The following is a 25168-nucleotide window of genomic DNA, read 5'->3' on the forward strand; positions in this document are numbered from 1 at the left end:
GTCTTTTTCTTCACTCCTATTTGTACTCATTTAGTCTGTCAAAGCCCAAGAAAACTCTACATGAAAAGAGCATCCAAAGCTGTAAATGGGAGGATCTTTGGGATTGCCTCATGTGGAAGACATATTACTACTTATTCAAGCACCATGCTCCCAACAAATCTTTCTCACCCATAGAGCTGTGAGGAATAAGAAAAACAAAAGTAGTTCATCGTGACAGTTGGCTATTACCCAGGAGGAGGAGACTTAATAGTTTGGTGACAACAGGATGGAATAACACAACTGAGGTGAGCAGGCAGGCAGACTGGAAGATTTCTCTAGGGGATCCTGGTAGGGAGACTTTTAGTCTCAGGTATCCAAAACTTCAAATGGACAGTGTAGTGCAATGACAGCCAAATGTACACTGTATTTATGAGGAGTAAACTAAGTCAGATTGGAATGGAAAGCTCAGTTGATCTGATTTCCTCACAGGCTATTTTCATCACAGGACTAATATTTCTGAAGTCTGAATACGTGGCATGGCCCTATAGAGGACATGTGGCAAATCCACAGTTTGGTCCTGTCTGATCGAACCACAGCCATATCATTAAAAGCTAAGATTAGGATTGGCACCAGAGATAAGGCTTGAGAAAAGTCTTAGCAGAATATAACGTGTGGCTATTTTAAAAATATTAGATAGTAATTTTAAACCCAAGATCTTCCAAGATCTTCTCTTTCTTTAGTGTTTCAAAGCTTATTTTATTTTTCCTTTTTTAACCCATGCTGCACTTTCCCATGTTTAATTAACATTGCAAATTTCACACATGTGTAAAGTCATGCAGATGAATTATGTTACCTTTGCCTGCACCTACATCAGGTGGAAGAATACCAGCTTTAATGAAGGGAAACAGAAATAAGACACTATATAGTTAAATGTAACACAACCATGAGCATGTAAAGCTATATAAAAACACTTCTTAAAATGCTAAAGCATGCAAGAAGAATGAAGTGTACCATGTCAGTACAGGGGACAAAGATATGTTGGTATCCCCAAAATTACCCAGTAATCAAAATCCATACTTTACTTAAGGTACATTATTCATACTTGCCTATCATGTAAGAAGGCTTAGGATATCTCAAACCAGTTTTTGGGTAGAAATGTCAATTTCTTATGCTATGGAAGATAATCAAATAAATAATCCTTAAGCAATTCTACAATTTGGAGACATGCAAAAAGAGAAAATCTTTTACAGTATTTTCCATCATTTTATTGAATCTAAAATTTTTTCAAGAGTTTTAAAAATATGACAAGAAGTATTAATTCCTTTTCTAGATAGTTTAATGGGGTTATTTTGTTTTCTCTGTACCAGATGGCCCACTGAGATATGAGAGTCCCGTGCTCAAACACAAAATAAATGCACTGCTTAATAACTGTTTCAATTTCATTACTAGAAAACCTAAATCAGTATAGACCTATCAAGTTATTTTATGGTGAATCAAGACCAGAACTAGAATTACATATATTTATTTGTGTATATGTATATGTGTGTCCATATACATGTGTATTACATGTATGCATATGTATGTGTGTGTGTGTATATGTAAAGTTGCAGAAAGGAAAAAATAATGCCTGAATTTTGAATTCAAGTGTGGCATATTATAATTTCCCACTCTTGCCTCAGTAATTTAATGTAAGTTTAAAACTTTCATATAAACTTGGAAAACTAATATCAAGTCATTATTCTAACATGAGTTAAATAATTAACTTTATATATGTTCAAATGAGAAATTACAAATAAGTGTTTGTATTAATTGGGTAAGATGAGTACTCCATGATCAGAAGACAGGAGAAAGCACAAATTCAGATTTTTTAAAAAACACTTATAGTTTTATGGATTTTATACATACCCATCTTACCTTCATCCACAGTTGTTACTCCTTCCTCTGTTATTTGACTTCCTGATCCTGCTGATGTTTGTGCATAGAAATAAAATTTATACCGAGTGCTGAAATTTAAATTTTTTAAAGTCCAACGAGTCTTGTTGGCAGGAATTTTCAAATCTACCAATGGGCCTAATTCATGGGTGCTGTTAACTGTCAAGAAGAATAACAAAAACATTTCCCATTAATTGCTATAGGAATACTATTACAAATGGATTACACTGACTTTTGTAACCCTATCACTTTTTGCTTGACATAACTGATAACCTTTTACAGCTCCCATAATATGGCACAAAAAGAGAAAAATATTCTCCATTGGTTTCTAAGCTGGGGCAATTTTATAGTTGAATTACAATAGCATTTTTCAGCTCAGCATTTTTGCAGGTAGAGCCATATATTGTTAAATAACCCAAACCTTATCTTCAGAGGACTTGTGACAAAACAACTGCTCTTCTTGCTATTTACTAGTTATAGATAATGTTTACTAAACATAGCACCCACCTAAACCTCATGCTCAAAAGTCTGTATTATTCTACAGAATACTTAATTTTCAGTAACATCTATGTAATTTTTCTTTAAAAAGTATGATCTGAAGTTCCTTCTGGAATAACACTTGAAGGTATGTGTATTTATTCTACAGCTATAAAATAATAACCAGTTGATATTTTAATATGTTTTTTCTTTTGAATGATATTTTCTTTTTTCTTCTCCCAATAACTTACTTGGTTGATATTTTAAGGTGTACTCAGTCAAAATGCCATTTGGGTGGCTTGGTGGATCCCATTCCAAAGTGAGAGAGTCTAGTGTTGGATTAACAATCTTCAAAGAGGACGGGGCACTGGGAACTTACAATGAGAACACAGTCAACATAAAGGTTTTTCAATGTTCCAAAATATATTAAAATGACACAATTCATCAAGGTTTTGAATCTTGTTCCTGATTTAGCTGAAAATACATTAACAGAAACCTGGGACAGGGACCCATTTATCCACTCTCTTCCTCTCTTTTTACTCACAATTTCCATTTAGATTAATTACAACCATTCTCTCAAAATACATAAATTTTGCTTTCATATGGACCCAAATCAATATTTTTGAGATAATAAATTTAATAAAATTAAAAAGAGACTGTATTTGTTTCATGAATGAAGTTTAATAAAAGCAAACTGGTGACTAAGTGACACTATTCTAACCAGACCTTTGAGTAAGCAGCTGTGTTCTGGGCTGCTCAGGGCTGTTTTCCCCAACAAACCAGGTGTCTCCAAACAGTGAGAATATCCTGCCTGCTGGGTTCTGGGTGTGAGCCAGCCTGCCCAGGTGCAGAGTAGTCCTCACCTGGGGAGCTGACAGACACACAGAATCTCATGGCAATGGACAAAAACCCCGGTGCTGGCAAACCCTGGCCCTGAGGCAGGCCTACTGGTGACAGGTGTTCCATAGCAGAGGCTGGCAAATTACCAGAGGAGACATGCCTGGGCTGTTTTATTCACTCCTTCAAGAGGATGATGGATGGTGGCAGCTCTCCCTTATGATCATTACCTCCTCTACCCAACCTTTCATATTCCCTAGAGCCCTTAATGGCACCACTGTTCCTCCTGTCACTCTAGCCAGAAACCAGGGAGTCATCCTGAATTACTCCCTCTGTTTCATTTCCACCATCTCCTGGGACACTAAATCCTGTTAATTCCACCTTGTTCATCTCAACAATAGCCATTTCCTTCTACAATATTGGGGTTCATGGAGCTCCTTAAACCCATTCATTGATCCCCTATGAGAGTATAATCCCCAGGTTAAAGGCCTCTGGCTTAATACCCATAGTATTTAAGACCATCCATGACATGGGCCCTTGCTAGCTGACCTTCCCCTCTTTTCTCACCATTCTTAACTATACTACTTGCAGTTCCTTGAAGTACCCACACTGTTTCATACCTTTGTGTTTCTGAACATACTACTTCCTCTCTTCTTGATCCTTTCATCCCCAGGTAATCTCTTATATGACACCTTCCCCCGAACCTTCTAAGGACCAGTGTGGTATCTCACTGGGAAAGCCTTGAGTGGAAGGCACACTTAACCTCTAAGGAGCAATGAGACCAAGGACCAGCAATAATAATGAGATGGGAGCTGGGACACAGCAGGAGCCTCAGAGGCTGTTGGGAAGCTGATGACATCATGAGTCCGTCAACTAGGAGACAGGACAGAATTTGTCTGTAAACTGCTTTTATCTAGAGGAACTCATGAATCTATAGAAGTTATTTGGCTCACTTTCAATACTGGCTTGAGGCAAAACTCAAAATAGGTAAGGCCCATTTTCAGTGCCTTCTCAAACCCCTTTCTTACTTATGGCCCTTTTCTCCCTCATCCACTAGACTCCCATGTCCCTGTCCAAACTCTTCCCGCCCCCACTCCCATACAACATATGTGAGTCTCCCTTCCTCTTCCCCTTGTGATGGTCCATGCTAGCAATGACTTCTTCTATCTCTTCCTGATTTGTTTTGTTAAGACTTCCAACCTTCTAACTTAGCTTATGTTTAGCATAAACTATGAAGGTGCACCAAGAAAGAAGTAAACTATCATTTACAGAATTATTTTCTTTTCCAGATGTTTTTCTTAGGATATCACATTTAGTTCCCATACTTTTCAAATGAGGAAACTGAGGTTTCTAGAAGTTATATAACTTGTTTCTGGTTAGGAAGTTAATGACCCAAATAAACATCAAATTAGCAAGGTTTCTGACAGTGTAACTAAGTGTTAGAAAAAAGTTTAAGTTAAGAGAGAGAGGATTTTAGGGTAGCATTTTGTGATCTGCAGCCTTCATACCCTCAGTCCGCATACAAGGTGATACTTTGCCAGCTTTGTGTGTGCTGTATTCATCTATGGGAAAATCACATTTGGCTTCCAGAATATACTTTATTTAGGGGTCATTCTGTCATACAAAGCCTCTCAGCATGTGTCATGTGTTGCTAGGATCTCAGAGACGCGTGCACCTCATACCTCCTTCTGGAGTATAAAAGACTCTGTCAGGGCTAGCTGGGCCCTCCCCTTTTCCGTTGACCACGCGGACATTCAGTGTGTAGTGGCTAAAAGGCTCCAGCCCGGGCAACATGCCATGGGTCTTGCTGCCCTGGAAAGTGAGGATCTTTTTCTCAATGTGGCGTCTGTTTCTTTTTGATGAACTCTGTGCCTTCCAGTAGTAAATCTGAAGCAGCAAGAAAAACAGCCAGAGGTGTATAAGGAAGCAAACAAGATTAAGGTTTTATGGGGGGTTTTCCCCCAGAAAATTCCCTTGGTGAATTTTAGATTACTGGTAAAACTGAGAAATATTGACTATGAAGAAGACAGTAAGAAGCCCACAGATAATGAGGAAAATTAAATTAAGAATATGAGATGAAGCTTGGCTATAATATTTTGTTGGAGGAATATAAGTGAAATAAATGAAATAGCATGACACCCATACAGTTCTCTCTAAAAGACAATAAAAAAATTTATTTTTCTCCAACTGGTGTATTTCACTTAGCATAATAGTCTTCAGTTCCAACCACGCTGTTGCAAATGGTAGGAATTCCTTCTTTCCTTCTGCTGTGTAGTACTCCATTGTGTAAATGTATCACAGTTTTTTGATCCACTCATTTACTGATGGGCACTTAGGCTGTTTTCAACACTTGGCTATTGTAAATAGCATAGATTCTTTTGAATAGGTGTTTGGGGATCTTAGGATATATTCCCAGCAGTGGAATCACTTGGCCAAAAGGCAGTTTCGTTTTTAATTTTTTGAGGAAATTCCATACTGTTTTTCACAGCAGCTGCACCAGTTTGCATTTCCACCAACAGTGCACTAGGGTTCCTTTTCTCCACATCCTCACCAGCACTTGTTATTTGTTGATTTATTAACGATGGTCATTCTGACCGGTGTGAGGTGATATCTCATCGTGGTTTTAATCTGCATCTCTTGGTTGGCTAGTGATGTTGAGCATTATTTCATACGTCTATGGGTCATCTGTATGTCCTCCTTGGAGAAGTGTCTACTCAGGTCCTTTACCCCTGTTTTAATTGGGTCGTTTGTCTTCCTGCTGTTGAGTTGTGTGAGTTATTTATATAGTTTGGAGATTAAACCCTTTCTGATGTATCATTGGCAATTATGTTCTCCCATATAGTTGGTCCCCTTTTTATTTTGATGACAGTTTCTTCAGCTGTGCAGAAGCTTTTTAATTTTATATAGTCCCATTTGTTTATTTTTCCATTTATTTCCCTTGCCCTAGGAGATATATTAGCAAAAATAATGCTACGTGGGATATCTGAAATTTTACTGCCTCTGTTTTCCTCTAGGACTTTTACGGTGTCACAACTTATATCAAAGTCTTTTATTCATTTTGAGTTTATTCTGGTGTGTGGTGTAAAGTGGTGGTCTAGTTTCATTTTTTTGCATGTACCAGTTCAGATCTCTCAACACCATTTATTAACGAGACTATTTTTAGTCCATTTTATGCTCCTGCCCACTTTGTCAAACATTAATTAACCATAGAGACATGGGTTTATTTCTGGGCTCTCTATTCTGTTCCATTGATCTATAAGCCAGTAGGTGAAAGACAAATACTATATGACCTCATTTATAAGAAGACTCTAATGAACAAAATAAATGAACGAGCAAAATAGAATCAGAGACATGGAAACATGGAACAGACTAACAGCTGCCACAGTGGTGGGGAGAAGGGAATGGTGGAAAGAAGGGGAGCATATTAGTCAAAGAACAGGTATAAATAACTCATGGACATGAACAAAAGTGTGGGGATTGATTGTGCAAGCAGGGGTGGGCTGGGTGGAGGAGGACAAAAAGAGAAAAATTGGGACTACTGTAATAGAATAAACAGTAATAAAAAAATTGAAAAATAAGTTTAAAAAATAAAAGACAATGGAAGGATTTAAGTGTATTATTTATGCAAAATATTCTAAAATAAAAATTACTGGCCAAAATTTATATTCTTTTCCAGAGTTAATAGAACTTCATGTACAATATATCATTTAGTTCAATATTAAAAACCATAGTGAAGCTTTTATTATTATTATTCCTATAGCACGGATGAGCCCTACAGTTACCAAGTGACTTGTCTAAAGCCACAGGGCAATCAAGAGCTACAGTGAACCCTTCACGCCAAGTCTAGGGCTTTCACATTTATTTATTTATTTATTTATTTATTTATTTATTTATGGTAGTTGATTAAAAATGTGTTGGTTAACTTTGGTTAAAAATCCAGATTTGTTGTTCATTAAGTCCTCTTAAATTATTCCTGGAGTTTAAAGGCATTTTCAAGAGAAGTCAACTATATACAGAATCTAGCAATGTTAAAGAAAAAACAAAATTGAACATGATGCAGTGCAAAAAGTGACCTCTAGGGGACAGGGTTGACAAATCAAACTATTGATCTTGTTCTGTGGATGTAAAAACAGTTCTTCGACCATCAATAAATCAAAAAAACAAAACAAACAAACAAAAAACAACAACTTTATAAACAGTGCTTCCCAAGAACAAAGATAATTGATGTTCTTTAGAATGACCCACTTGGTACTATATGGTCTTAAAGTATAATCTGAATTATTTTTTTTAAGTCTACTTTTTTTTTTTAGTATAATTTGTGTATTCAACACATGTGGTCAGTATTGTTTTAAAGCTTGGTGCATTTGGTCATATCCTAGTTTTCTGAACATTAGTTTTCCCTATGTTGTGCATATGTTAATTACTTAGTTGGCAAAATCTTAGATTTTCAGTGGGAAAAATGCAGAAAACAATTTTTTTCTCACTTTGGATGCAGTGAGATTTTGATTCAGCTTAAGTGGGGGTTGTTCAGATGTGGCTTGCCCAGGGTGATAAACCAGAGGAACTCAAGGCCTTTTCCCACCAAGAGAAGTGCATCTGGTATTCATTGATGATCTGTTCCTAAGGAAAGAATGGGAAAGGTCCCCATACACTTACTCGATAGCCTTGCAGATGTCCTCGGATGCTTTTCAGAGGGACTGGGTTCCAGTGCACCTCAGCTAAGGTACTGTTCACCACGTTCACCTGCACGTTCCCAGGAGCCACCATTGGGACTAGGGGTAGGGAAGTATTATGTTATTTTGAATTTCATGAAAAAAAAATCACTGTCTAATAATTTGGCTTCATGGAGAATTCCCTAGTCCTATTCTATAAATTATCAAGGATTGAGAGATTTTTGATATCTGTTCATTTAACTTTGTAAGAATAACATCTTTTAAAAAATAACAACTCCTAACATTTTGAATCTATTTTCTGCATATAAGGCTGTTCGAATTCAGAAATGTTGAACACAATAATTGCCACCTCTCTTCCTCCCATTCTAAGCACCCCAGGAAATAGATGTGGCTTACACTTTGGTAAGTCTGTTTTGCTGAGAAAAAGTATAAACAAAACAGTATCAGACACTTACGGTCTTCTCCAGAATGTCCCATGACTACAGCTGGCTCTGGAGCAAACCCCACATTATTCAGGGCCTGAACTTTTATCAGGTATGGAACAAAGGTTGGCGTGCCTGAGACAATATATTTGGATACATTTGCCACTACCACAGATGTCCATTCATCATCACCATCTTTCTGGCGCCAGCTCACTTTGTACTGAAGGCCTGGTCCATTAGATTCAAAACCATTCAAGGGCTACAAGAAAAGCCAAATAATCAGAGCTTATAAAACAGATCAACTACACAACCTTTTACAGGAACAGCAAAGCCAATACCTAGACTTAAAGTGAGTACTGAAACACTAAAATATAAGCTATTAACATATTCTCCAGGGACCTTTTATCTTCTTTTTTTTCATTTTTGGTGAGATTCAAAGCTTGTTTTGGGGTTAACATTTCAAAAGTTGTTAATTTCTATCTTGAAGTAGTAAATACCACATAAGCCTCTCAAACTCTGGCTCCTCAGTCAGTATGGATGACTTAAAACATTCAGTTATATAGGATTCTTTATATTTCTGTTTGTGTACCAGTACATCATTGTCTATTTCACTTGGAGACTAAAACTTATGAACTTCTCTTTTTTTAAAAAGAAAATAGTTGGTTTGTCATTCTATCCTGTTTCTATATGTATGTGTGTATATAAGTATATACAAATATATGTTTGCATATAAGTATGCATGAACAGATCTATCTAAAAAGTTTTAAAATTATATGGTATTTGACTTTTTCAAGTCCAGAAAATACAGATAAGCCAAAAAAGAAAAAGGAAGAAAGAAAGAAAGAAAGAAGAAAAGGAAAGAAAAAAAGGAAGAAAGAAAGGAAAGAAGTCAACTATGGGGAATAACTAACTTGGTAAATGTTGGTATATGTTTTCTAGATGGTTCTCTATAATGATAATACTAGCTAGCATTTATTGAGCACATGTATGTGCTAGGCACTGTTCTAGGCATTATATGTATTAACTCTTTAAATCTTAGGAGGTTGGTTCTATTATTATTCTAATTATACAACTACATCATGGAGATGTTAAAGAACTGGCTTAAAGCCACATAGTAAGTGGTAAAAGCTGGGATTTGCACTCTTTTATTTTTGCTCCAAGTATCAAGATTTTAACTACTACACATTACTGTGTTTTAAATAAAGATATAGAATATATATTTTTCCCCAAAATTGGTAAAAAAGGATTGTAATACAGATATTATTTTAAAACAAGTGTTTTTTCAATCTAAAAATATACCGAGGAAAGTTGAGGGCTTTATATATAGCTCACCTTCCATGTAATCACCAAATTATCAGGCTCTGATCCTAGTCCTTCCACAGTCATGGGATTTTTATCCGGTTCTAGAAGTTAAGCAGCCACATGTAAGCGTTGTCTTTTACAAACAGCGGAAAACGTTTCTATTTTATTTCATATCACAAAAGTCCTGTTTTACCTGCAGCTTTAGTCAAATACTGTTCAGATGGCTCACTGGGCAAGCTCCTCCCAAGGCCGTTCTCTGCCATCACTCGGAAAGAGTAGTTCACATAAGGTGACAGCTTCAGCTGGGCTGTGGTCTGCGTCCCAGGAACTTCAGTTTGGTGGTGCCATAGTCCTGCCTCATGCATTGCATCTTCATATTCAATGACAAATTCTGGTCATAACACACACACACAATAAATGCAAGACAATGAATTCAGTCACTCAAGGGTAGGTTGCTAGGACAGTCTACGTGAGTAGGCAGACATGAATTATTTTACTTTCAAGAAATATTTCATTAGAATATTTTGATTTCAGAATTCTATCATCATCTTCAATACTTAAGCATACCCAAAAATATTTCTCTGGCATACTGAATTTAGTTACTTAGAACTTTTTAGAATGGATCCACATATATCCCTAGGAAAGTTTCAATATATGAAAAGATGGATAATGTCTTCATAATAGAAGTTAAATTAAATACAGTGAGATACCATTTTCCACTAAACTGACTGGCAACAATCAAAAGTCGAACACACTTTTTTGACTATGACTCAGGGAAATAAGCATTCTCATACTTTGTGGGAGGGGTAAATTGGTACAACTTCTATAGAGAACAATTTAGAACATTAACTATATTTAACTCAGAAAACTTTCGATTGAAAAATTGTATTTACATGGCAATTTATTTCAAATAAGTGTGCTCACACATGTACTCAAAGACATGAAAAAGATCCACATTGCAGTTTTGTTTGCAGTTGAAACAACCTAATTGACTAAATAAATTATTGTGCATCCTCACAATGGAATACTCTGCTGCTGTAAAAAATGAATGGGGGTGCTCTATATGTACTGAAATAAAATTATTTCTAAAATATATCATTAAGTCATACCAAGTAGGGTATAGGTCAGTGTGCACCAGATACTACACTCCTGTAAAGGTGAAAAGAGCCCTGGCTGATGTGGCTCAGTGTATTGAGTGCCGGCCTGTGAATTAAAGGGTTGCTGGTTCAATTCCCAGTTAGGGCACATGCCTGGATTGCGGGCCAGATCCCCAGTTGGGGGCGTGTGAGAGGCAACTATACATTGGTGTTTCTCTCCCTCTCTCCTTCCCTTCCCCCCTCTCTAAAAGTAAATAAATAAAATCTTTAAAAAAGTGAAAAGCTATACTGTGAAACATACACATTCATATATTCTTGAATGCACATGTATTACCTCTCAGAGGATACATATATACACTTGGTGTTGCTGCCTCCAACAGGAATCAGGGGTAGGAGAAAGACTCACTTTCCAGTGCATACCCTTTTGCATCTACCAAAATTTTGTGGTAAGTACACGTTTTAATCTTGTAGAAAAAAATAGAGCAGGTATTTAGATATTCATTAATTGCCTTCTAAGTGCCATGTGCAATAATATGAATTTTAGATATAAAGATAAACTAGAGCCATCATGTGTTACAGTGTTCCAAAGCTCAGTACTTACGATTTCTCCTTTCAATCTACATTAATTTGGAGGTGATCTTTAGTCTTATAAATTGATAACTTTCACATTTATATCTGCAGCCCTCCCTTTCCCCTGCACTGAAAACTTACTGCAATATCATGTTAAAACTGTAATTGTCTATTCAACAACTACACTTGTTTGTCTATTACAGCAACTTATATTGGATATGACCAAGACTGATCTCCATCTTCAGCAGACCCTGCATATCACCCTGCCCAGGCTCTGTAGCTTCAGCTTCACTGGAGAGGACACTCCAGCGTCATCGCAAGATGTCGATTCAACACGGGAGGAGACAGATACCGTGTCACTCCCGAGTCGGACTGCACAGCCATTCTCGGCGGTGCAGATAGACTCTTGAGAAGCTACACCATCGTCTCTCGAGACGGACGGTTGCCGACGACGACGATCTCCATCTTGATTCCCAACTTCATAGTGACACCTAGGTCAAAACCTTGAAGTCCTTAGCTCCTTTCCTTCTTTCATAGTCCTGTTGGCTCTACGTTAAAATACATGCAAATATGATCATTTTTTAACACCTCCATCTCTCTCAGTCTATTCCAAGCCTCCATAATCTCTTGTCTCAATTATTATGTAACCTACTAACTCATAGGTTCCCAAACTTTCTCAGTTCATGTGTATGGAGTGTTTAGTAACTTTTTTAATGGCTCCCTTAGGGAAAAAGAAATTACTAACAATTCCATGTAAGTAGTTAGGTCCATTTAACTTACTAAATATTCATGTCTTAAAAACTTAAAACCTATGGGTACTGCATAATTTCTGAAACCTTGTTAACAGATTGGACACCACCGTCCTCATTTCCTGTTCTATATGGATTTTCATATGGTCCTTGCTTTTTATCACAGCAAAGGCTTTGCAGAGATATGACATCATTATAATATGATATAGCAATATCATGTTAGAACTGTAAACTGCCTCAAGCTAATGTTTCATGTGGTGCCTGCAGATGTCTCTGTTTTTCAAATATCAAAATTTAAAAATGAGAAACTTCAGAAATATCTTGAAGTACCCCTGTGGGTTTGCTGAGGTTCTACAGGGTACTCAATGCAGTTTGAGAAGAAAGAGACTGTTTTCAATAGAATAAACACAGTGATCCTTGAATCATTCCTTTACTGAAATCTTTCCAATGACTTCACAAACTTGTATAATGGCCTACAAGGCCTTGCAAGTTCACACTCCACTCCCACTAACCAACTCTACCTCTTTAGCATTCTCTCCTACTTCACCTCCTCTTGTTCATTTCACTCAGCTACACTGGCCTTCTAGCAGAGACGCCCCTGTTTTAGGGCCTTTGCTCTTCTTCTTGCTGTGTTGGGAAAGTTTTCCCCCCAGAAACTGCATAGTGTGTTCACTTCCTCCCTTGTCATGTCTTTATCGGCATACTCAAATGTTACATTTGTAAAGTGGCCTTTCCTGACCACTCCATTCATAAGTATACCCCAGACCCCTATATTCCTTAACTTCCTTCTCATGCTTTGTTTTTTTCTGCAAGACCTCAATACACACCACACACACAATCATGTTTGTGTGTGTGTGTGTGTGTGTGTATATGTTTGAGTCCTATAAAAAGCAGATATTAAGACAGACTTAGATAGTGCAAGAGGCTTTCTGGGGAAAATGCCCATGGAAGATAAAAGGGAGAGAAAACAGGAGTAGGCAGGGAAGATCTTCAGACCAAGATAAAGTTCTGATGTCTGTGAAAGGAGAGGGAAAAGGAAGAAGCAGTGCGTTGGAAAAGCCTCAGACTTCGGTATACTTTCAATCAATCATATCATCAGGGAGCCCATAAAAAAGTTCTATGCTGGGTGTGGCTGAGCTCTAGGACCCCCACTAGAGCAACTGGGAAGAGAATGGCCTCATGTGAACACTGGAGCAGATCTTTGGGGAAGGTACAGCAAATGGAACCTGCTGTTAACACTCCTGGCAGCAGGTTCTCTCTTGAAGGGAGTTCTGAGATGTGTGTGTACACATATACATGTATACAAAAATATGATTACATTATTTATAATAATATATATTATTAATTTTATCTTATTTGTGCATTCAAGTAAAATATAAGCCCCACATAAGCAGAGGTTATTTTATTGTTTTGTTTTAAAACAATGCTTGGTACATAATGGACACTAGATGAACACCTGTTGAATGAAAGGATGAATGAAGGAGCAAGTAGAAGTGCTTTGAAATTGAATACTATCATTGCAACAGTCTCCAAGCATCCTAAGCGGCTAAATTGAGCTAATGTATTGAGTTAACTGGGAGACTCAGTATGAATGAAGGAGTGTTCTGATCAAGGACACTGAAAACTCAATTGAGAAATGAACACCACTGAATTACACAAGATAAAGAGGAGGCTTTGTTTAATTTTATTGGCAATATTCTGCTTTACCAGCAGGTGCAATAAATCAACACACACATCATTTCAGAATAATCTGAGGTAGTCATCAGAAAGGGATTTAGTCTTTCTGCAGTATATACCTGAAGGTAATATTACAGGCTTATGTCTTGCTTGTGTCTACACTCAAATATCTTTATGGTTTTAAAATTTCCAAGCTTATCTATAGCCTGATTTTATTAAGCTCTTCCAGTATCCTTATGGCATGGTCTCTGACCTGATTTTGTTCCCTAGGCTCGTATCATTAAGGTAAGAAGTTCACACTGCTGATTGTGCTGTCACTTTGCAGTAAAGGCTAATTAGAAGAAGGAAACCTGGACTGGAAGTGAACAGACCTGATGTCAACACAGTTCTGTTACCAGTTGTAAGTCTGAAAAGTCATTTTACCCTCCAAGTTTCAATTTCCTAATATATAGACTAGGCATTATAGTACCTGGCCCTCTTATCCTTTTCTCATGTGTTAATGGGAAAAATTAATTACTTACAATGCATCTTTCTCTTGTGGTAGAAATTTAAGGTGATTCTTATGGATCTTAAACACAAAGTGATAGTGTATTTGTGTAATTAACATCTTCAGCAATTAATTTGTGTCTGTACCAAAAGCTGAACCAGAAATAATTCTAACTCTGAAGAGAAGAGAGCCATAAATAAATGTTTTTGTTCTATTAGTAATGAAGCAGAGGATGCCAGCAAATATCTCTGTAAGGAATTTCAATTGCATGTGATAAAGTGATTTAACAATGGTCATTATTTATATCTTATAAAGTGAATGACACCACATACTTGTAATAGGGCTATTGTTGTCATCGCCTGGGGTCCATGACAGCTGAACACTTTTGTCAAGTTGATCTGTCAATTCTAAATCAAAGGGAGGATTTGGGACATCTGTAGAGCAAACACAGACATCAAAATTAACCGTCCATCCTTATGAGGTTTTCCTGTATTTGTGGTATTAGTCACAGAAGAAACATATTAAAGACATAACACACTGAATGGTCAATAAGCATGCAGCTGAAGTGAAATGAAAACAACTGAGGTTGCTAGGAACACACAAGCACACCCAAGACAACCCATCAATGAGTTCTGCTTGCTTCCTTTTCAAATGAAACTAAATTACTTGTAACCAAAACCAGCCAAGTGGGCGTGGATGGTTCACCAGCACTCTCAGTATGTGTCTTCTAACAAACAGAAAAAAAATCATACAGAAACTTAATTTCTAATAAATGAGAAACACAATAGTAAATGCTGAAAAAAAATACAGGCAAGTACATGTACATTTTAAAGAAGACTAAAGAAGACTCAAATGTTTTTCCTGAAACATGCAAAGCTAAATTATGGATTTGGGGGCTCCTGAAGAATATTTATATTTTTAAGGGAATTCTAAAATTGATGCTATATAGGTAGCCCTCAGCATGCATATCTTATGCAGATAACTTAGTACAATAGTCAATCAGGCACACGGGGAGGTGTGTTTACTCTCAGAGGACATAAGGGTACAGACACCTTTTGGGATGAAGGTGTCCCAAAAGTAGTCTGTCTCTCCTAATGGTGATTCTGAGATCCAGAGAGTTAATGTTCCTCCCTGGGACTTTTCCTGACCTTGCTCCTGGGAGTAACTGTGGCTCTTGGGGGGTCGGAGTCCATATAAAAACATGGGCATTTTTTTTTTCAATCAGTAAAGTAGCCTTAAATGTCTACAAAGAACAGGCTTTCTACACCTAACTTAATAATACTATGTAAAATCTAGCTGAGTTTATGTCAAAAATTAATTTATGTATTTTTATGCTGAATAAAGATGAGGGTTCTTAAGTTGAAAAGATGTCTAGAAATAATTTATGATTTATTTTCCAGATTCAGAAAATTCACACAACCTTAAGTACCCTCCTTTTGGTCTTTCTTTAGTGATTTATCTTTTGCTAACACACAATGAGTTAGTTTTCTCTAACACAAAGGTCAAATGTCGTTCTAAATATCCATTGCTTTCCTATGTAAATTTCTTGAAAATGGAATCCCCAAACATTTATTTTTTCAAAACAACTATTAATAGACTGAAATAAAAAACTGATTTGTGGGATATTTGAAATAGCTTTTTTATTCTGTACAATGTAGATGATAGCTTTTGAGAAAACACTATGCTTCTTTACAAGGAAATCGTATCAAAGAGGGACTTTTATTAAATGAAATAACTGTATAATAACATAAGAAATCTTTAGAAAAGAGTGGTAATCTATTCAGTGGAAAGTTCCAGAGTTTTAATGAGGAAATGATGCATAGCAGTAAAGGAGCAATCCAACAGAGCATTTGACAGAGCCCCTTTCCTTACAGAAACACAATGATGTGATAGAGGAAAGTAATTTTTCTGCAAATGTGAAATTGTTTGACAGAAAATAGAAAAAGAAGACTCATTAGTTTACCGTAAATGGGAGCTGGAGTTGGAGTAGGAGCTAGAAGGGACATTAATATAAAGGATTTTAATCACAATTAGTAATGGAAAGATATACAATAGCACAAGAAGACAAAGAATGAACATGATTAAGATTATAAAACTAAGCCCTATGATTAGCTGTGAGATATGGAATTGATAAACATGTGGTAACAATTTATGGGGGAAGAAATCTTTCCATTTTAAATAAAAGTAGATTATTTTCTCTAATTTCTTAAAATACAAATATCAAATATCACTAATATGCATAACCACCACTTTATTCCAGTACTGCTACAGAGTATATTTATACTGAAATTATCACTTCATGGGTATCTTTCAAAGAAAAAAAAAGTGATTATTTAACTCAGTCATAAAGTTGTAAAACTAATAAGCAAACAACTACTATTGACAATTTTTCCTTTCTGCCTAAAACAGGGCAGCCAGCTATGTGTGTGTCCCAGTTCTTACCAACAACGCTAAGCACAGCACTGGCAGAAACGCTGTCCAGAGTTGTGTTGGCTACACACGTGTAGGTCCCACCATCATCATCACTTACATCAGTTACCACCAAATAGTCCTTGTCAATAGTGAACCTGTGAATAAAACACATTCAGAGCAACTGAAATGGACATCTAACTACATCTGATGATTGCTTTACTGGCATGCTACTGTGAATTTGATATAAGAAAGATGATGGAGATTTGAAGTACATGAGAGCTAAAATCTTATACAACATGTGTCTCTTTGATAATAGTTAAAGTTTGAAAAAAATTAGAATAAATTATCACCTTGGGTTATCAGGGCTGTCTATCATCTCATCTGGTGGTGTTCAACCATGCCCTTGGAGTTTTAGGAGCTTCCTTAGAGACCAGGGGCATCTGGGGTGGGGGGTGGGAGGTAGCTCAAGTTACCTTACTAGGGGGTTCTCCTATGGCTTCTGCTGCTAAGACACCTTTGAACACCATTCATCCAGCTCAATTTCTAACAGAGTGCATATTTTAAAATAATTCAGTATTTACTGTAGAAATTTTGTGTCATTTCTGTCACATGCATAAACTCTCACAGGAGAAAGTAAATTCAAAAAATAAAATCAGCTTTCTCACTAGAAACAGGAAGATTTAGATCAGTAATCACCACGAAGAGTTTTCTAGAGGTCACTGTGGTCATGAAAAATTACCAAGTAGGCCAAAAATACATGTAAATAGGATTCATGCAAGGTTTTAACAAGGCTGTATAAAACATTAACTGTCCTCACAGAGGATTTCAAAGTTAAAACTTTAGGCAACTTAAACTGAAGGTCATTACTTCATATTTTCTTTTCATCTTTATCACTCAGATTCCACAAATAAAAGTGACCAGTTGAAGCACAGAACTAGATGGAAACTCTGGGCATATAAAGAAGACCTCATTGTTCTTTTAGGGGCTATTAACAGCAACAGGGCAACATTTCCACACCTCCCAAGCAAACCACAGAAACTATTTCCACCAACATCCAGCATTTCTTCCAACAGGGGGCGATGCTTGTAGCCATACTCTGATGGCTAAAATTCACACCTTCAAATCTGTACTTGCTTGGTTAAATTGAGGGCCTCAACATGCTCAAACAAGCTAAAGAGCTGCAACATGCTCTGGCTCTTCTAAATGCTTTTAAAACTTTTCTCTCTCTCTTTTTTATTGGCTTTAATTAAAATAAAAAAGAAAAGTCCCTATCCAAATAAAAACTAGTGTCCCTTAAAATACAAGGATTCAGGCACACTCTGGTGATTAAAGAGATCATACTTTATGCTTATTTGTAGAATGGCAATGAAAACATCTCTTGAGATTTCACTGTACAAGGCAGAAAACAATAGACGTTGTCCAAAGCCTGAAAGATTTTTCTCATCCTGAATTACAAGGATACAACACACAATGATAGACAAACATTTTCAGGGTCTTAGTTTAATAACTCAATGCCTTTTTAGGTACAAACATTATAAAGCAGGGAGTGAATGCATATCTATTTTGGAGAGAGCATACTTCAGAAACATTTAAAACATCATGGTTAGGTCATTATACAACAAACCTTTAATTCAATGGCAACTTAAAGGAACGACAGAAATCATGTTCAAATACCTTCCATCATTGGGCAGCTCACTGTTGTCCTTCAGCCAGATGACCGTAGGGATTAAGGTGTGATCATGTTTCACTTTACATTCAAAGGACACTGTGCTCCCTCTTTGCACAACTGCATATTCAGGCTGTTTAATGATCCTGGTTGGATCTGAAATTTCAAGGTTATCATTATCTATTGCCAAAGCTGGAGAATTCGCTCAAAGTCACAAAATTCTTGAAAAAAAAAATTCACCTCTGCCTTACCTTTGATTTCTAAGTGGACTTCATTCTTTGACATTCCTAATTTATTCCTTGCAACACATGTATAAGTTCCTGTACTGTCCTTTTGGGCCACAGGAATTTCCAAAGTTCCATTGTCATGTAAAACATAAATATCTTCATGAAGAGCACTACCTTTAGCTTCTTTAAACCTTCATTTTGGAAATAACAACGAGAAATAAAACACATTATAACTTGGAGTCAGACATAAAAATACCATGTTTGAGGTCAACATACCAGGATCTGCATTATTGTATCAAGTTCAAAGGTGTTTGGAACTGGCAAAGCATATTGCATGCTTTTAAGTCAGTGGGGTCCATGTAAAGATAGGATATAAAACTGGAGAATTCAATGATCAATGGTGCAAAAATTATTAGGGTGACAATACAAAATACTACTTAAGTTGTAAATTTCATTATGAGATTCATAATTTTATAAACACACTATTACATACTCTATCTCTAAATAAGTGATAAGATAAGCAAAAATGAAGGCTGCTCTTTCTGACATTTTCCCCCTGCTGTGATGTATTTGTAACTCCATCTGCAGGATACAATTCTAAAGAGACTTTGATTTCAAGGTTACAAGGGTCGTATTTTTGAAAGTATGACTAGGAAAATAATCAGGGACAAAAAAGCATAAAGAGTGTATGTAAATCATGTGTACCCTCAACTTCCTGGTTAGTGTCGGACAGAAGTGAGGATGGATGAAAAGGCCAAATCAACCGGGACTAAGTGTTAACTTGCCATCTTCACTAGGAAATCATCTACACAAATGCCCACACTTCTCTGAGGGTGAAGTGGGCGCCTGGGGAGATTATCCTTTAACTCTACACCTGGCTTTCATCTCTCATTGTAGGCAGAACGCAGCACCTGATAGAGGACCAATAAATGAATGTTCCTATTTTTTTTCACTCATTCTTTCCGAGCTGTTACTTATGCTAGCTTGTTTTTTCCAGCTCATGCTAAAGCAAGCAAGTTAGGAGGATGAACAGAACATGTATCAGGTGTGTTATATGAAAGAGGATGGTCTGAAGTAAAGAGTTAAAGAACACAGGAGAGCTTGGCTGGATCCAAGTCAGGAAATTCAGGTGGGAGAGGTACTAAAGATAAACACTGGTGGTCATAACAATTCTAATTTTGAGCTTATAGAACCTCTCCCCCACCCCAAATGATATTTTATAATCAAGAAAGGTCCCCTAACCAATCCCTCTACCCACTATTTATAAAATCCCAGGTAATGTCCATGGCATTGGAAAATACGGCAACCTCAATTTTTTTCAAAAACATTTATATATATCTCTGTGGTTGACAAAGTGCGCTGCTAAATAGATTATACATGTGCAAGTATTTAGCACAGAGCAAGCATTTAACAAATATTTGTGAATAAATTTAATAGTTAATAAAATAATGGATTCTGTACCACCTTTCCCCTATCTGTTCTCTGACTAACCCAACATATTGAGAAATATGAAGGCTTTAGCAAATGTAAATATTAAAAAGAAGTAGGACCAATACTTACCACTCAATGGTAGGCAGAGGAGACCCAAAGAAGGCACAATCTAGTAAAGCGGGCCTGTTTGCAATGACCTGATAGAGTGTGTCTGCAGATGTAAGGATTCGTGGTGGCTCAGCTAAAAACATAAAAAGGTGAAGTAAATATAAAATAAAATAAACATTAGGCCCACCATGGATTTTATGGCATTTTGTTTCAAGGCCATTAGAATTTAAGGTAAAGCACAACAAATATGCCTCTATCCTTATGTGTTCTACAAGATATGACACTACCAGTTGCTGAAGGAGAAAAATGAAAGTGTTCTCCTTTTGCCTCATGCCCCATGTATTACTCAGGCATAATATTTTAATAATTGGTTAATTTATCTATATCTCCTACTATACTACGAGTCGCTTGAGGGCAGAGAATGAGACTTCTATTGTTTTACCCCCCAGAAACCAGCAGTTTCTGATATGGATATCATGGCTAAGTACATTTTTGTTGATGACTGGCTCTTCATAACCGTAGGGTTATAATGGGGGTGAGTGGGTGGGAATGAAGCCAGCACAAAAAAGCAGAGTGCTGATGATTAAAAAACAGAACCAATGCTGGCTGGGTGGCTCAATCTGTTGGAGTGTTGCCCATACATCCCTGGTTGCGGTGCTTATAGGAGGCAACCAACTGATGTTTCTCACATCAGTGTCTCTCTTTCTCTCTCTCTTCTTTTCTCTCTCTCTCTCTCTCTCTCTCTCTCTCTCTCTCTCCATCTTCCTCCCTCCCTTCCTCTCTCTTTGGAATCAGTGAACATATCCTTAGGTGAGGATTAAAAAAAGGACCAGGATCAGAAATCAAAAGTGCTTCTTAAACATCCACTAGTATCTTAACTGCTCAGCACTTTATTTGATTTACTGACCTTTATTTCAAGCACAAAGGGAAAATACCAAGTATTGGTTGGCTTCCTAATTTTAATTTTGTTTGAAGGGGAGCCTACTCCACTGAAAAAATTGAAATATAATTCCCTGGAACCATGAAAACAATTATCACATCAAATTTTAACAAATTTGATGTTCTGGTAGTTTTGTCCATTATGAGAAATACAATGTTCACATAAACCAACTGTTTCAGAATATGTTTGAATATGTCATAGTTTTCTAAATGTATTATTATGAATTAATAAATTAATTAACATCTGTGACTTGGATAAAGGCCAAATATTATGATCAATAATTTATTTTCTAAAAATCAAAAGCATGAAACTGTTATTCAAGGATGGAACAGCAGTAGTATTCCATTACTAATGACAGATCAATGCTATTTTCCTATTGAGGGGATTGACACTTGGTCTAACCATCTGTGAACGGAACAGCCTATTTGATTACTCATACAATTAGGCTATCCCATGATAAATACTGTGTTATGAAAGAACATTAATAGCAGACTGTAATAATCCTTTAGAGCAAGGTTTGTATTTTATTCATCTTTCTATGTCCTTTATCACTTTGTGTTCTTTTTCACATAGTAGATGCTCAGTGCATTTTTGCTGAATGAATGGAAAACAACAGAAGTCATTAATTTAATTTGCCATGCCTTTAATAAAGGAAGAGCTTACCCAGCACATTTACAAATGCATTTGCCAGTAAATATCCATATTCGTTAGAAGCATTGCACTGATACACTGCACTGGATCTTTCTTGAACATTTGAAAAAATAATGGTATCGCCATCTATCTTTCTGCTGGGGTCATCAGGCGCAACTGTTTGGGTGTAAAAATTAAAAGTATATATTTATTCCTCTTTGCTTAGAAGATGTAAAGCTTGAGGTCTACATTATAGTAAGTAGAAAAGAAATACACAGTGATCTAGGTATATCCAGTATGAAGGACAAGGCCATAAACCCAGGTAGAAGCCATAATTTTTCTTCCTCAGAATTTAGTTATCACCTAGCATGGGTGTATTTAGTTTTAAGTGGATTTGTTCTGTAAGACTGAATATTATTTTGAGAGATGCAGGAACAGAAAAGCACAAGTTAGGTGAAAACAATATAAATTTAGGAAAACATTGCCTGTTCATAAAGAAACCGTGGTTATTTTTGATGAAGCAAATTAATAATTTATTAAGAGGAGATGGCAAAGCTAGTCAAAAAATATAGAAACCCTCTAGCTAATCTAAATCTGTAACTAAAGAGTCTCTTATTGAAATAACTAGGTAAATAAATAAAAAAGTAACTAAATATAGAACTAATAATCAAATGTGAAGATATTAATTTTTCTTCTTTGGAAATTCCTGAGGCTGACATAGAAATAAGTTGTGTAAAATTTCTCTTAAAGGTAGTATTTTCAGCTAAATCTCTCAAGTACTTTTAAAAATGTTAACTCCAGGACTGATCCTTACTGAAGCAGAACGAAGGTGGTTGGGTAACATAATATGTGAGAATTATGTCCAGGGCATGCCCAACAATTTGGAAGTGCTGTGATACTGGAGATAAATTCCTTTTTGTAAATGCTAAACCTTAGGCTGGGACCTTGCATTGCTTTAAAAGTACACTAAAAGGGATGATAGGTATCTGTCTCAGTATGCTGATCAAAATCAAAACTAAATAACAGCAGCCTTTCTCTTAAACTGCCCTTTCAACTTGAACCACTTAAGTAGACTTTACTTTCATTCTACACACCATTTTTTCCTTTGATGACAGGAAAGGTATGTGCATCTAAGACATGATTATCACTGCATTTAGACTCCTTTGTCACTTTAAAGTCTCAAATATTTGGTTCATCTGTGACTTATTAACTCACTTTAATAAAAACAAGCCAAAATAAAGTTATTAATCCTTGTTTTACTACACATATTCAAAGTATTGAGCTCATTCTTTTTGCATTAATTTTCTACTGCTACTATAACAAGTTACTACAAACCTAGTGGCTTAAGGCCACACAAATTTACTATCACATATATTTGTATGTAGCTGCTCAACACTCAGATCACAATCAATAGCTAATTTATGAAATCCTCTTAGATACTCCAATTAGTTTAACTAGTAGTCTGGTTGTGCCAAGATACTTGAGTCAGTATCTTAGCTCATATCTGCTGTTTATGACTCTAGTATCTTCAAAATTGCCTTAGGAAACATGTTCTTCTTGAACAGATATAGGTTTCATCAATAAACTACAGCAATAAACTCAGGACAGCTAGGTTACTTGGTTCAAGTCCAAAGTCTAGTATCCTCAGGGTCTTCCTGCCTCACACACTCTCATGATGTCCACCTACTGCCTCAATAAGCCATGCTGGAACAGAGCAGCATTTCTGAGTCTCTTTCTTGGCCAATTATTCTTAGCACTTTTGGACCCAGTACTTGGGCACTCACTGTTGGGACTCCTCAGGGTACTCTCAGTGTCCCTATATGTCCATTTGTACTGTACCTCTGTGGTCATGCTAGGCAGTGGAGGTCTGGGAGTGAGTGATGGCATTTCAGGCAGTGATGAGGCCCAGGAAGAGCTCTAGCTAAATCTGTCTGGGTGGGTGGCAGACTGAGTGAGAAGAGCTCCTCTAATTTCTTGAGTATATTGAGCTTTTAAGAGTTATACCACCTTGTATTGTTTAATGGTATTGAGTTCCAGTTTTGCAAGATGGAAAAGCTCTGGAGATCGCATTTACAATAAAGTGAATATATTAACACTACCAAACTGTACACTTAAAATGGTTAAGATGGTAAATTTCATGTTATATGTTTCTCAACCACAACAATTATTTTAAAAAGTTACATCGCTGTAAACATGGAAGACTACCTCAATGAACAAAGCCAGCAGGACAATCTTCTCCTGGGAAGGACTCTCATCAATCACATCACAACATAAACTATTTTAAAAAGGTTGCACTTTTTGATGTTATTCTTTACCTGAAAGGCATCCAATTGTATGTGCCTTATTTCCAATAAGTGGAGCAGGCTTTGAATATTTTTGGCAACATGTCCAGGAATAAAATAAACCTTTAAGTAAGAGTAGTAAACAAGCAGGTCTCTCTCCATGGAGTTTGGGCTACATTTTCCTTAAGCACTTACGAATGAAACACAAACCAATCCAGGAACTGTCCCCATGACATGTGGAGGCTCAGCTGGTATTTGGGCAAAGAATGAAATTACTACTACAGAGACATCTGAAGCCTTTGGAATCTGCTGGCGACTAGGTGGGAACAACTCTCTAGCATCCAAATCTAAGTTATCCAAAGGAACAATAATTGATTCTGGAAATAATTAATTTCACTTGCTACAAGTGAACATTGGAAAAAGAAATTTAAGAGCACAGAATCACTGCATATAACTTAAAGCCCCAAAGGTAAGGTTCATAACTGGGATGACTGCCTACCAACAATACTTTCTTTTATCCTTACTATCCTGACATGGCTGGCCAAACTCTAAATGCTTGCAACATTCAGATAATGAGAGTAATAATAATTAGTGCCATCTTACATGTATAGAGTACTATCAATTTTTAAAATATTTTATATCTATTGCATAATTTCTCTTTAAAAAGAACTTTGTTAGTTAGATTAACTAGACAGAGTATATATTTTGGAGATGAGAAACTTGAGACTGGAGCACTTTGTTTAACATGAGATCAATGCTCAGCTTTTCTGAGTAGTCTGCTTCATAAACATCTCCAGAAAACTGAACATTTGGGAATAATGTAGAACAAGCCTCTAGGTGAAGAGATAAATTTCCTCTTGAATTAATTATTTCATCCACTCTAAGGGGATGTGAACTGAACCCTTTACTTATGAGAAAAGGAAGAAGGAAGATGCCTTGGTGGAAACTTGGGAATATCTTGGTCCATTCCCTCATTCCCCTGACTGCTTATCACACATTTCTGGTTTTAAATCTCTCCTTGTAATGCCAGCACCATATGTAATTGTGGCAGGAGAAGGTTTTCTGTGCATTCTCATTCTCTTCATTCCTTTTAACATAATAATGGTGTGATCTTATATATACCCCATGTGAAAAAATTTGAGATTTCCCCCAACCCACATGGAACACTATTCCAGATCTATATGCATTAGGCTCTCCTGCTGCCTCCTAGGACAGGGACAGGAACTATGGTGCACATGGCCTTGGCCTTGGACATTTTCCTTTTGGTCCT

The 25168-nt window shown here is 36.6% G+C and overlaps 1 protein-coding gene across 9 annotated transcripts in view; it reads right to left on the minus strand.

Annotated features, from left to right (window-relative positions):
* The window catches only part of NRCAM (neuronal cell adhesion molecule), an 81084-nt gene that overhangs the window by 26251 nt on the left and 29665 nt on the right, over positions 1-25168 (minus strand). For 5 of the 9 annotated variants that reach the window (XM_090287358.1, XM_090287361.1, XM_090287357.1 and 2 more), the window contains 15 exons: positions 21650-21793; positions 20068-20179; positions 18532-18698; positions 18289-18436; positions 16645-16769; positions 16166-16195; positions 14535-14636; positions 9816-10013; positions 9653-9723; positions 8354-8579; positions 7882-7997; positions 4908-5112; positions 2640-2762; positions 1894-2070; positions 833-868 (listed from right to left, as the gene is read on the minus strand). In XM_090287358.1, the coding sequence (XP_090143484.1) occupies positions 833-868; positions 1894-2070; positions 2640-2762; positions 4908-5112; positions 7882-7997; positions 8354-8579; positions 9653-9723; positions 9816-10013; positions 14535-14636; positions 16166-16195; positions 16645-16769; positions 18289-18436; positions 18532-18698; positions 20068-20179; positions 21650-21793 (1980 nt within the window). The remainder of the gene's footprint in view (positions 1-832; positions 869-1893; positions 2071-2639; positions 2763-4907; positions 5113-7881; positions 7998-8353; positions 8580-9652; positions 9724-9815; positions 10014-14534; positions 14637-16165; positions 16196-16644; positions 16770-18288; positions 18437-18531; positions 18699-20067; positions 20180-21649; positions 21794-25168) is intronic. The other 4 variants (XM_090287363.1, XM_090287362.1, XM_090287359.1 and 1 more) reach the window with 2 other exon arrangements.

The sequence above is a fragment of the Furipterus horrens genome, unplaced genomic scaffold (genome assembly GCF_987537825.1).
Source record: "Furipterus horrens unplaced genomic scaffold, mFurHor1.1.pri manual_scaffold_9, whole genome shotgun sequence".
In the NCBI taxonomy this organism is placed as follows: Eukaryota; Metazoa; Chordata; class Mammalia; order Chiroptera; family Furipteridae; genus Furipterus; species Furipterus horrens.